Here is a 12,383-nt window from a genome sequence, read left to right as displayed (position 1 = left end):
ATAAAAAGAGGTTTGGGTGTTCTCCCCATTCAAGCCTTCGGACTCCTAGGTTCGAGCAGAAACTTGCAATAGAGACCACAAAAGACCCGGGGGTCGTTAATGTGGATGGTTTGATTTTTTTTACGGTAATCGTCATCGTCGATATCGTCGTATGATAAAATTAACAGCTATAATTTTATCGTTTAACATCGTTACCTGGGTGATGAATAGAGAAAATACGTAACGTGATTTTCGAATGATCCCACTTTGTTTACATCTACAAAGTAGGAGGCTGTTCAAACACAAGCATGACTTTTTCTTACTGAGCTGTTTTATAATCAGTGGAATGTGTTTTATTTTTTCTAGTTCAAGATTTTTTTTGCTGGAAAATTGTGTGTGTTTTCAAGTTTCGATCGTTTAGAAGAGGTTTTTCCTTTTTACGGGTGACGAAGAACTGTGACGAAAGTGTCATTCTGTGATGTCGCAGATAAATTCCCTGGCTGATTTTGGAATCCTGCAAGTCTTCCTGGTCTAGCGAAAAAAAATTGCAAATTCTAGTGAAGCTGATCCACAAAATAGAGAAGATTTCCACTAAACCTGTAGATTTTCAAACGGTATCCTCGACGGTATCAAACAATAAAAACAGCTTTTGGATGGATACAACCGCATCGACTCCATAAACAACTTCCATTCATAGTTATACAAAATTACGATCTCGCCTTCAACTTTCTTAAGATTTCTTGACTTCAACTCCAGGTCCTCAAAAGCCACGCATTTTTTTTTAATGATCGATAACAATACTCCTTACTTTTGGCGAACAGTAAATTGGTTCCACTTTGACAGTTCAAAATTGAGGCCGTTTTGCGAACCACTATTCAGCACCCAGATCGTTACCTACACACAAAAAAATATTTCCGAATGTTACATCATTTATGATGTAACACTTTTGCACGTCATTAAACATTTAAATTTAAATGCAATTTGAGGTAAATTTGCAAAAAATTATACGTAAAAACATGATTTTACGAGTGATTCAACTGTTTACGTCGAATCTCACGTTTACATCAACTGAGTTTACATGTAATTCATTTTTTTCGTGTCGAGTAAATTCACATATTTTTTTTCTGTGTATACTTTAATGCACGTTTGATTTAAATTTCAGCACTTTTGTTTGACCAAATCTTTATCATCGCTTGTTATTATCTTTCACCACGCACTGATAACAGCTGAATGGCATTAAGCTTGCGACGCTAGTCATTATATTTCTAATCAACGTTCAGTCAACATGTGGCAGCTCTCGGTCGTAGTACTGCTGGCCGTTGCCACCGGCAGCGGCTTCGGGGCGAACATCTTGTACATCGCTGGCGTCCCTTCACCTAGTCACTTTATTTGGTGAAATTTGTACTCTTTCTGAAGTAGTTGTGTGATTTAAATCCTTTCGAATTTGGCAGGCATCGTGCTCTGATGTACGGACTGGCGGCCAAAGGTCACAACGTGACGGCACTCAGCGTGGACATCGAGGACAATCCGCCACCGGATGTGCACTTCATCAAGATTGAGGGCGTTTATGAGGCGTTATTTGAAGAGGACTCCGAAGGGATGGATTTCTACGCGATGGGGGAGCTCGGTCCGTGTGCGATGGTGTCAATGTTCAACGAGTACATGGTGAGCGGTTGTGAAGTGGCGTTGAGATCCGAGGGAGTGCGAACGCTGGTGAGGTATCCGGATGATTTCAAGTTTGACGTTATTATCAACGATTTCCTGCTGGGACCATGTTTGTCCGCACTGGCACAGCACAAATTTGGACGGCCTCCGTATATTGGTGCTACGGCGTTTCACGGGTTGTCCTCGACGGCTCCGTTGTCCGGTGCGTATTCCTACTCGGGATTGATCCCCCATAATGAGTTTGATGCACCGGAAGGTATGAGCTATACGGAACGCTTTATGAACTTCCTCTACAATCACTGGGAAGAGGTAAGCAAATCGTACCAAGTGTACGACAAAATAGATGAAATGGTACGCCGAATCAATCCTGATATCCCGCACGTTGGACAAATAGAGAAAGATGCCCGGATAATCCTCTTGAACTCTCATCCGGTCGTTCAGTACTCAGAGCCGGCAATGCCGAACGTGATTTCCGTTGGAGGTATGCAGATTACCGAACCAAAGCAGCTCCCAGACGACTTGAAATCTATAGTTGAAAACGCTGAACAAGGCGTCATCCTCTTCTCACTAGGCACCAACGTACGGTCGGACCTGCTCGGCAACGATCGAGTCGTTGAAATCCTCAACGCGATGGAACAACTACCTCAGTACAATTTCCTGTGGAAATTTGAATCAGACTCAATGCCTATGAAAATCCCAAAGAATGTTCACATCCGCAAATGGATACCCCAGAATGACCTGCTGGCCCACCCCAACTCAAAGCTGTTCATCACCCACAGTGGACTGTTGAGCACGCAAGAGGCCATTTGGCATGGCGTTCCCATCATCGGATTTCCGGCGTTTGCCGACCAGAATCGAAACATCAACTACTGCGTCCAGTTGGGGGTGGCCCGACGACTGTCCCTCAGGAAGATCAACAGCCAAGACTTGGTCACTGCCATTCGGCAAATAATGACTGACCAGAGGTAATATTCCGGATTCGGCCGTCACTCGGACCAAACTAACACCATCCACATTTCAGCTACACAGCTAAAAAAGTAGTAATCCAGCTGCGTGTAAAAGGCCTGGGTGTAAAATATATATTGCATTATTTTATGCAATTTTATGTAATTTTACGCCCTGAAATATGTAGCCCATCAGTATGAGAAACCTATTTGACCCAAATGTCAAGCTCATATATGCGTTTATCCTTACAGCTTTTCATCAGTCTGATGGCCGAGTGTGCTAACGCGCCAGTCCTTACTGTTGGTGCTGGGTTTGAATCCCGTCGGTTGCAACTTTTTTTTTGTGTATGCAAAAATTGTACATGCAGTGTGTAATATTAAGTGTTTATTTTGACGAAGGTGATGTGCATGCTTTTGCATGCGATTTTACCATCGGATTTTTTGCTGTGTATCGTGACAAGATGACCCAACTGTCAAAACTGTTCCGGGATCAGAAAGAATCTCCGCTGGAGCGAGCCGTCTGGTGGGTTGAGTGGGTTCTGCGGAATCCCGCGGGAAGTACCGTGATGCAGTCCAATGCGGTCAATATTGGCTGGATTTCAAAGTACTCGCTGGATGTGATTGTACCGCCGATGATGGCTGCAGTTGTGGTGTTGCAGGTTCTTGTGAAACTTGCTTCAGTGCTGCTTTGTAGGAGAATTGGTTCAAATAAAGTGAAGCGTGAATGACAAAAAAAAAGTAAAAATAATTGATTTTGCAATAATAAAAGCCAATAAAATCCATTGACTGATTTCACTGAGAATATTACTAAAACAGAACCATTTGGGACCATCCAGAATCTATGCGCAACGACGCTGTATGGGATGGTGGCGCAAATGTTGGCTGTAGAAAACGGACAATTCTATGTCCATAAATGGCCACCGTCTGCTGGGCTACGAGGCATTAAAGTTGTCGTCGTCGTCGAAAATAGATATTCATGTTCGCTACCTCCATTTGGCAGATAACTTCATACATGTAAATATATTGTGCGAGTCTTGTGTTGGGGGGAAAATGCATCTACTCTATAGGCCATTTGGATGTCGTAAAGCTTGGGGCCACGTGGACGTGGACATAAAGGGGAGGTTGATAAAGTTTAGAGGAGCTTTTTTTTTGAATATATGATTAATCGATCCATTAGACGTTTTAGGAAATGCTAGCGTTGGCTTCAGGGTGGCTGTGAGCTTGAGGTTTGATCACTGGGAAGACGAATTATGCTACTTAGTTATGCAATAGCCATAGATCGACGAGAATAGTTGTTGAGACAAAGTTTAGTTAGAGAATTCATTTGAAAAATGTGTTTCAGATTTATTTATACCCTAAAATTCACAAACAAAATCCTGTTAAATTTTGTTAAACCTCGAAATATTCCTAAGTTGACTCACCATGCGCAACATGGCCCAGATTGTCGGAAGTAACCTCTCTAACCCAGTCAACTCAGAAGCCCCTGAAACCTATAAAACAAAAGAGCACTCAACAGAAGAACCTTCATCGCAGCCCCATGAATTTTGAAGCACCCCCTTCTTCTCGCAGAAGAGCCCCCTCCCCCCTTGCTATAGAGTTGATCGACACTTTGCGATAAACATCAATCAAAAAGTGAGATGTTTATGGCTGAACTCGCGCCTGCGCCAAAAACACAACAACATTAGCGCGCGCACGCGGGTTATGATTGAGGGCTTCGTTGTCTTGTTCTTTGGAGGAGTTTTTTTTTTCTAAGGTGGCCACACACCACGCAAAACATATGTGGCGCGGCTACTTGCCTGTAAAACATAAGCGCTGAGGTGAAAACAAAAATTCGAGGAGGTTGTCAAAAATTAATTGCTGTTAATCGACTTCATTATCGAAATATCGGTTAAATTAATTGAGCGCGCCCCTATCGCGATCGACCTCGGGTCTATTGTGAGGGGAATTTGGAATTCGGGTGCTAAAGAAGAAACATTTTGGTAAATCAAAAAAATTTAAAAAAAATAGCATTCATGTTTGAATATTCTTCTGTGATCGTTAAAAAAGGTCACTTCACTGACTTTTTTTGATTTCTCATCCATTTCAGCATTACTGTGGAAGAATTTTGTTCGATGTTCTAAAACAACTGTTGTTCTTCGTCATCCATGTGAAAAAAGTCTTTAAAAACCTCAAAATTGTTCGAAAATTTCAGATTTCTAAACACATTTTTGATTCATTTCAAACAATAGTGCGGGGCAATATGCACCACAACATTGGGACAAAATGCACTACAACAACGGGACAAAATGCACCACAACAATGGGGCAAAATGCACCGGGTTAAAGCAGTTTTCATTAGTCACCACTAGATGACACCGCTGTTTTTACAAAGGAGCTTCACAGCGGTGCATTTTGCCCCGACCACGCTTTTTGCAGAAAATGTAATTAAAAATGCATTTTTCGATGTTTTTGGACTTATATTTCTATAGAATAATGAAGATTATGGCAAACACTATATACTTCAACACTTACAATATCAATAAATGCTTTTTATATTGTCCAAAAATCATAATGAAAGTTCAATGAAAATTAGATGAAAACACAATATTTTAATGTTTTGCAAATAACTTAAGCTGTTTTTATACTGTGCTCAACTTTTTCCAGCATGGTTTAGCAATGTTAAGCTTCCGATTTCTATGATTTTTCCCCGGAAAAATCTTCCAAATACAGTGAAAAGCAGGGGGTGCATTTTGACCCAAGGGTGCATATTACCCCCTCTCCCCCTATCTTTATCTTCAGAACGTAGTTTGGGACATAACAAAAATTACTGAATACTTATTTGGATACAAATAGTACACACAGCAAAAAAATAGTAGTCCAGCTGCGTGTTTAAGGCTGTAAAACTTTGGCATTATTTAATGAAATTTTATGAAAGAACTAAAATTATCACTTAATCATCACTAAAGATTTACTTAAAATTTTTAACTTCACATTCTCAATGCTTTTGAAGATTCAAAATTGGTAGCAAAATAGATTTTCGGCAATTTTTTTTATCAATACACATGTAGAGCCGGGGTTTGGTCTTAGAGGGTTAATCGATTTATCCGTCAGTTCCACATTTTATGATTTTATTCAAAGAAAGCGAAATGTCGATTTGAAAACGCGAACCTTGCCTAAAAAAATAAACTTGTACTCTAAAGGGGGATGGCATCGCGATTTTTAGACCACGTTTTCCACTTTTCCTCCATCGAAACCGACTACTTTATCGACTTCATTTTGCTGGACGAGATAGGACACCGTCTATTTCTAGACAATTCCATTTTTTCCACTTTTACACATCGTCGCCATCGTGCTAACTTGTCGTACGTGCATTTTGGGCCAAATTGAGTTAAGAACGCCATTTTGTGCAGCTCACAATGCCTCACCTTTTGACCTTCACAGATCCCCAAAATTCGATTTCAATCCTGAGATATTCACCAAAAACCGAAAAAACTCCGTGCATTTTTGTCACTTTACATATGAAAGTAGTTTCAATCTTGTAGTGCTATCTTGTCACTCCCTGAAAATCGATGTAAGTGTGACAATTGGCCAAAGGGATTTCAGGTCAGAATGCGTTTGTCGCACGTACAAGTCAGACTACCGTAAACATTTGTAATTATAACTCGAGACTCCAGCAACCAAATACAACCAAACTTCGGGACAATGCACAGAATGGTCAACCAAACAAAACGTGTTTGTTATTGTTTACATTGCGTGCTCTAGTTTTTGTTTATTCAAGGTCAAACATTAAAACGCGTTTTTCTCGGAACGTCGAAATGGCGGGTGCGACATGATAGCACGACGACGTCGACATATAAAAACCAAATCATCTTGTCGCACCCGCCATTTCGACGTTCCGAGAAAATCGCGTTTTAATGTTTGACCTTGAATAAACAAAAGCGAAAGCACGTAGTGTAAACAACACGTTTTGTTTGGCCGACCATTTTGTGCATTGTCCCGAAGTTTGGTTGAAGTTTGTTGCTGGAGTCCCGAGTAATAATTACAAATGTTAACGGTAGTCTTACTTGTACGTGCGTCAAACGCGTTCTGACCTGAAATTCCTTTGGCCAGTTGTCGCACTTACATCAATTTTCAGGGAGTGACTAGACAGATCGTCAGCTGTGTGCTATCTTGTGACATAGACCATTTTGGTCTAAAATTAGTTAATGATGACGTTTTGCTATAATTAACAAACGCTACAAGATGCTTTAACCCGATTTTGGAAACTCGCTTCCGTTTCCCGGATATCGCAATACACACTTGTGACATAGACCAATTTATCATCAAAATGATTGTGCACACTTGTGACACGTCATACATGTTGTTGGAAAATGTGAAAAAATTTTCTTGTTTTTCACAAATTTATTTTGATACACACTTTCTAAAGGCAACGCAATCTTTTGTTTATAAAAATATACTGATTAAGTCGATTAAACCATTGATTTGAGCTTATTTTAGTTTGTATGGTAATTCTGTGCACACTTGTGACACGTAGTACAATTTGTTTACATAATTTACTGTATCTTTTAACTGGTGTAACCAAATTAGTTGAAACTTGGAGCGTTTGCTAAGCGATAGTATACGAACCGATTGCTTCAAAAAGTTTGGCTCTATCATTCATAGTTTTGAAATTATTTACCAACAAACTTTAAAAATCGATTTTCTCGAAAAGTACTAAATGGTCGTTGTCACAAGATAGCACACAACTGACGAGATACTGCTTTCATATGTAAAGTGACAAAAATGCACGGAGCTTTTTCCGGATTTTGTTGAATATCTTAAGATTGAAATCGAATTTTGGAGATCTGTGAAGGTCAAAAGGTGAGGCATTGCATTGTGAGCTGCACAAAATGGCGTTCTTAACTCAATTCGGCCCAAAATGCACGTAGGACAAGTTAGCACGATGGCGACGTAATGGTTGTACCACCTCCCTATAGAAACGTACAAAGTTGGAAAATATAGAAACTTTCTAAATTTACAAGCTATCTCGTACAATGTTTAGTAATTTTTGTTAGGAAGTAGGTATTTTTTTTGACACAGTGTTTGGACAGCAAGTAAAATAAACCCATGCTCCAAAACCAAAAGCTTTTAAATTTGTCTATGTGACTAGTTTGTGAGTAGTCGATAAAGAATAATATTGATACTTAAGCTGAAATGAAAAAAAATATATATATACAGAAAATACACAATTTTGATCTTGGCGGAAAGGGGTACCTTATTTTCAAATGATCAAAATCAAACCATCCACATTAACGACCCCCGGGTCTTTTGTGGTCTCTATTGCAAGTTTCTGCTCGAACCTAGGAGTCTGAAGGCTTGAATGGGGAGAACACCCAAACCTCTTTTTACTCCAAGGAACCTTCCACCCCAGTGTTTGAACTGACGACCTTTGGATTGCGAGTCCAACCGCCGCCAGCGATTCCACCGGAGTAGGCTTGGTTTGGTGTGTTGTTTGTACTTATGGCATGGAGACAAATCCTACACCTGGAATGACTTAACGGCCTAACAACCAAGGCTGGGAGCCAGGCCCGTAGCCAGGGGGGGGGCTTCCGGGCTGCAGCCCCCCCCGAATTTTTTTCCATTTTTTTAAAAATTGAACTACCTTAAAAAAATCTTAAATCAATGATTGTGTGTTCTCTTCCCAGAAATAATTTGTAAGATAGAGAATCAAGAATTGATTGATCAAACTAAGTAATTTGCCTGTCCATTGCCGAGCTCAGTTTTTGTAGATTATGGATCCAAAATTTGGATATTTAAAAATTGAACTGCAGATTTGAACATTGTTCCATTCAGTAACATCTCATTTATCTTGTAGTTTTAGCATTACATTGGTTAGGATGGTCCAAATCTGGGCTTACTTGGGGCTATCCCCTGAAATCAAAGATTTACGCATCACTAGCCTAAGTTCCAAAATTTGAGCTTTTTCTGACCACTGACCACCAAGTTTGGGCAAAATCGTCAAATTGTATGGAGAAAAGCAACTGTTTCAGTTTTTGACCAATGGAAGGCGCAATAACTATTCAGTTCTTATCAATTTTCAGAACTAATATCTTCTTTAAAAAAACTGGAAAAACTTTCCCGAAGACACCTTATTTTTTTGGGTTTTTTGCTAAAAAGTTAACGTCATGATTCGAATTCCCGGACGCTTCGAAACCCGGACACTTCATCCTGTTTTATCAATTATTTGGATATAAGTTCGCATTATGAATGTCAAAACTGTTTTATTTGATGAATTCCAACATCAACTTTCATTTATAGTTTGTTTGAACGCTGTAGTTAATGCCAAAACAACTAAATACAATAAAATTATAAGTTTACCAAAAATGCGAAATATTACATAGGCGTTCGAAGCACCGGGAAGGCAAAGTAGAAATTTATGGTTTCGATTTCCTTAAATTCTAGCAAATTTTTACATAAGCTATCGATTGTTTTGATGTTAACAGCTTATTTGAGACCTAAAAAATGCCATTCACTAACATTTCAGTCCAAATTTGTGCGATTCATAAGTAAAATCGAGTGTCCGGAATTCGAAGCAAAAGTGTCCGGAATTCGAATCAGCTTTTATCAGTGTCCGGAATTCGAAGCACAACAAATCATTTTAATTTTCAAATTGTGATGAAAAATTGTTAGAAAAGACATATTTTGCATAGCATAGCATAGCATAGCATTACGGGTCTGCACCACGCTGTAGGGGGTGCCACAATGGTCAATTCAATATTCTTAGACAATTTGATTGCTGCCCGGTACAACCAAAAATATCTAAGAACGGAAATTTCCACACTGTGCTCCAAGGCTACGCCCATACAGTCCCGTGGGGATTTGGGAGGGGATGTTTTTGTTGTTCACTAAGCATAAGCATAGGTGCCCACCCGCAGTTGCTACTCCGTTATTGACCAGGACCTCCAGAAGTTACATCCACGAGCCGTGGAAGATAAGTGGGTGCTATCTTTCCTCGCTTCGCAACTTCTCAAAGGCCCCTATCATGCTGATCAATACCAGCGCCGGCCACGACCAGTGGTAGGGTCACGGGGAAGTGGATGGGAATGTTAGTCCGATACTTGAGTGATAGAGACCGCCCAATCGACTGCTTCTCCGACAAAGTATCACATGAGTTTTGAGGGGGTTAGTAGATGGGTATGAGGTCAGGATTCACGAGTGGCAGTGATGTGACCATGAGCATTTGGTTTATCGGTTGAAATTTTAAATCTTAGGCAGCCGGCTGCGGAAAGATAAATAATTGATTATTTAAAAAGTTTGTTTTAATCGAACGCGTGCCAACCGAGCGGTATTGCTATGGGCTGGACTTATCAGTATATTTTTACTGTTGGTACAATTAAGATAACGCGAGCAAATGTCAAAAATAGTAGATGAGTTAATACTAAAGCTGCCAGTTGGAATAAATTATTACGATCAACGAAAATAAACGAAAAGAAAACAGGACACCACGTAACCGATTGTAATGAAATTAAAACAATAACTTAAACGAACTTAACCGGCGGCGTGCCTTCCTATCAACGATGATAAAAGAAGGACTTATAAATTTAAAATATAAAAAGACTCCAAAAATACGTTGCATAGTAACCGCGAAGTCCCGCTACTCACAATCGAATCCGAAAGATAGCTATCTAGAATTTTAAATATAGTATTAATTCGACCGCGATCCTCCAGAAATTCTTCGTCGGCGTGCCTTCCGATCAACGGTGATGTAAGAAGGGCTTTATTCATTAAAATGATTTTATATCATAAGCCTTAAAACATATTCGTCGGCGTGCCTTCCGATCATCGATGATATAGAAAGGACTTAATCCAGCAATACGACTTGCTTGTCTCGAAAAAAAAAGAATTCGGATCGTTTCTATCGAAAACTATGTAAAGAGGACAAAAATAAACTCATTGGCCAACGAACGCGCGAACTAAAAATAAAGAAAAAAGAAGAAGAAGAAGACCAATCACCCCATGCACACAAACAACGACACAAAAGAGATAAAAACAACACGAATCAGAAGAAATCCAATCACCCCATGTACACAAGTAGCGACACAAAAGAGATGGAAAATAACACGAAAAAACAGGACTCCAGGCACCGCACTACTGGCACACAGGCACCGCACTACTGATGCCATTATTTAATTATAATGACCAATCACCCCATGCACTCGAACAGCGACATAAAAGAGACGGAAAATAACACGAGAAAACAGGACTGAGCGTCCACACAGGCACCGCACTCAGGATGTTTTTGTTGTTCACTAGTGGCAAAAGTGCAGGGAACCCATGCGACTTTTAAAAGTGAACGGAATATTTTTGGGAGATTTGGAATGGGGGTTAGAGGAATTTCATCGGGCCGATGAAAATGGTTGAATGCGTAATGTATTACATGATTTGGATGTTTGTAAATGTAAATGTTAGTCTGTAGTGTATTATCTAATAAGCATATAGTTTTGTAATAATAATAATAATAATAAATATTATAAATATGGTAAATAAAATAAATTTAAATATAATCAAGATGATTCCAGGAAGCTGTAAAAAATAGCAGTAAATTAAAATCTAAATGCTCCAGATGGTTCCCATGCTGTTTTAGAAAGATTCGTTAATTTAAGCAATTTAAGCAATATGGTATGAGGAGATGGTATGTTACAGGAAAGGTATAGGATGAGGAATAATATGAACATGTAAATAAATAATCATTTAAAATACAAATGCTCCTGATGGTTCCCTTGCTGTTTTAGTAAGTGTCGTTAGTTTATGTAATTTGATCATATATGGTATGAGGAAATGAGGATATAAAGGAAAGCAATACGAAAAAAAATAATTTGAACATTCAAATAAATTTACATATCAGCAGCTAAATTGAAATTAATTCCAGGAAGCTGTAAAAAATAGCAATAATTTTAAAACAAATGCTCCAGATCGATCCATTGCTGTTTTTTAAAGCATCGTTAGTTCATGCAATTTAAATGTATATTTTATGGGAAAATAGTATGATAGAGGATTAGAAAAATATAAATAAATCATATAGTGAATAGATACATGTTAGCAGTTAATGTAAGGAAGCTGTGAAAAATATAAATATAAATATCCCGTGGAAACAACGACGCAGGCCAAACACGATCGAAGCAGGCCTTGCCTCGCAAAGAGCAATGACGAGACTGGCCAGCTTCTTTCAAATACACTTTTTCTTCCTTTTTCTCCCGTGCGAAACAACGACGCAGGCCAAACACGATCGAAGCAGGCCTTGCCTCGCAAAGAGCAACGGCGAGACTGGCCAGCTTCTTTCAAAATCACTTTTTCTTCCTTTTTCTCCCGTGCGAAACAACGACGCCGGCCAAACACGTTCGAAGCAGGCCTTGCCTCGCAAAGAGCAACGACGAGACTGGCCAGCTTCTTTCAAATACACTCTTCTTTTTCTTCCGCGCGAAACAACGACGCAGGCCAAACACGATCGAAGCAGGCCTTGCCTCGCAAAGAGCAACGGCGAGACTGGCCAGCTTCTTTCAAAATCACTTTTTCTTCCTTTTTCTCCCGTGCGAAACAACGACGCCGGCCAAACACGATCGAAGCAGGCCTTGCCTCGCAAAGAGCAACGGCGAGACTGGCCAGCTTCTTTCAAAATCACTTTTCTTCCTTTTTCTCCCGTGCGAAACAACGACGCCGGCCAAACACGATCGAAGCAGGCCTTGCCTCGCAAAGAGCAACGACGAGACTGGCCAGCTTCTTTCAAATACACTTTTTTCTTCTTTTTCTTCCGCGCGAAACAACGACGCAGGCCAAACAC

The 12,383-nt window shown here is 39.8% G+C and overlaps 2 protein-coding genes across 2 annotated transcripts in view; both read left to right on the top strand.

The window, feature by feature from the left end:
* Positions 1–1,264: 1,264 nt before the first annotated feature.
* On the top strand, positions 1,265–2,613 carry LOC6039148 (UDP-glucosyltransferase 2). Its single transcript, XM_038260764.1, has 3 exons — positions 1,265–1,371; positions 1,431–2,125; positions 2,216–2,613. Exons 1-3 carry the CDS (start codon positions 1,265–1,267, stop codon positions 2,611–2,613), a joined length of 1,200 nt encoding a protein of 399 aa, XP_038116692.1.
* A 436-nt stretch (positions 2,614–3,049) lies between these two features.
* Positions 3,050–12,383, top strand: part of LOC6039147 (zinc finger protein Gfi-1b) — a 42,286-nt gene continuing 32,952 nt past the window's right edge. The window contains exon 1 of the mRNA XM_001848752.2: positions 3,050–3,278. Coding sequence (XP_001848804.2) covers positions 3,050–3,278 — 229 coding nt within the window. The remainder of the gene's footprint in view (positions 3,279–12,383) is intronic.

Source organism: Culex quinquefasciatus, chromosome 3 (assembly GCF_015732765.1).
Source record: "Culex quinquefasciatus strain JHB chromosome 3, VPISU_Cqui_1.0_pri_paternal, whole genome shotgun sequence".
Lineage (NCBI taxonomy): Eukaryota > Metazoa > Arthropoda > Insecta > Diptera > Culicidae > Culex > Culex quinquefasciatus.
Note: the sequence above shows the minus strand (reverse complement) of the source record. Positions and strands in the feature narration are given on the sequence as shown.

What these genes read in the sequence shown, in the direction of transcription:
- LOC6039148 (XM_038260764.1), top strand. Translation starts at nt 1,265, where the DNA reads ATGTGGCAGCTCTCGGTCGTAGTACTGCTGGCCGTTGCCACCGGCAGC. An exon ending in TCACCTAGTCACTTTATTTG is followed by an intron (nt 1,372 to 1,430) that starts GTGAAATTTGTA and finishes CGAATTTGGCAG; the next exon opens with GCATCGTGCTCTGATGTACG. An exon ending in GAACGTGATTTCCGTTGGAG is followed by an intron (nt 2,126 to 2,215) that starts GTATGCAGATTA and finishes TCTTCTCACTAG; the next exon opens with GCACCAACGTACGGTCGGAC.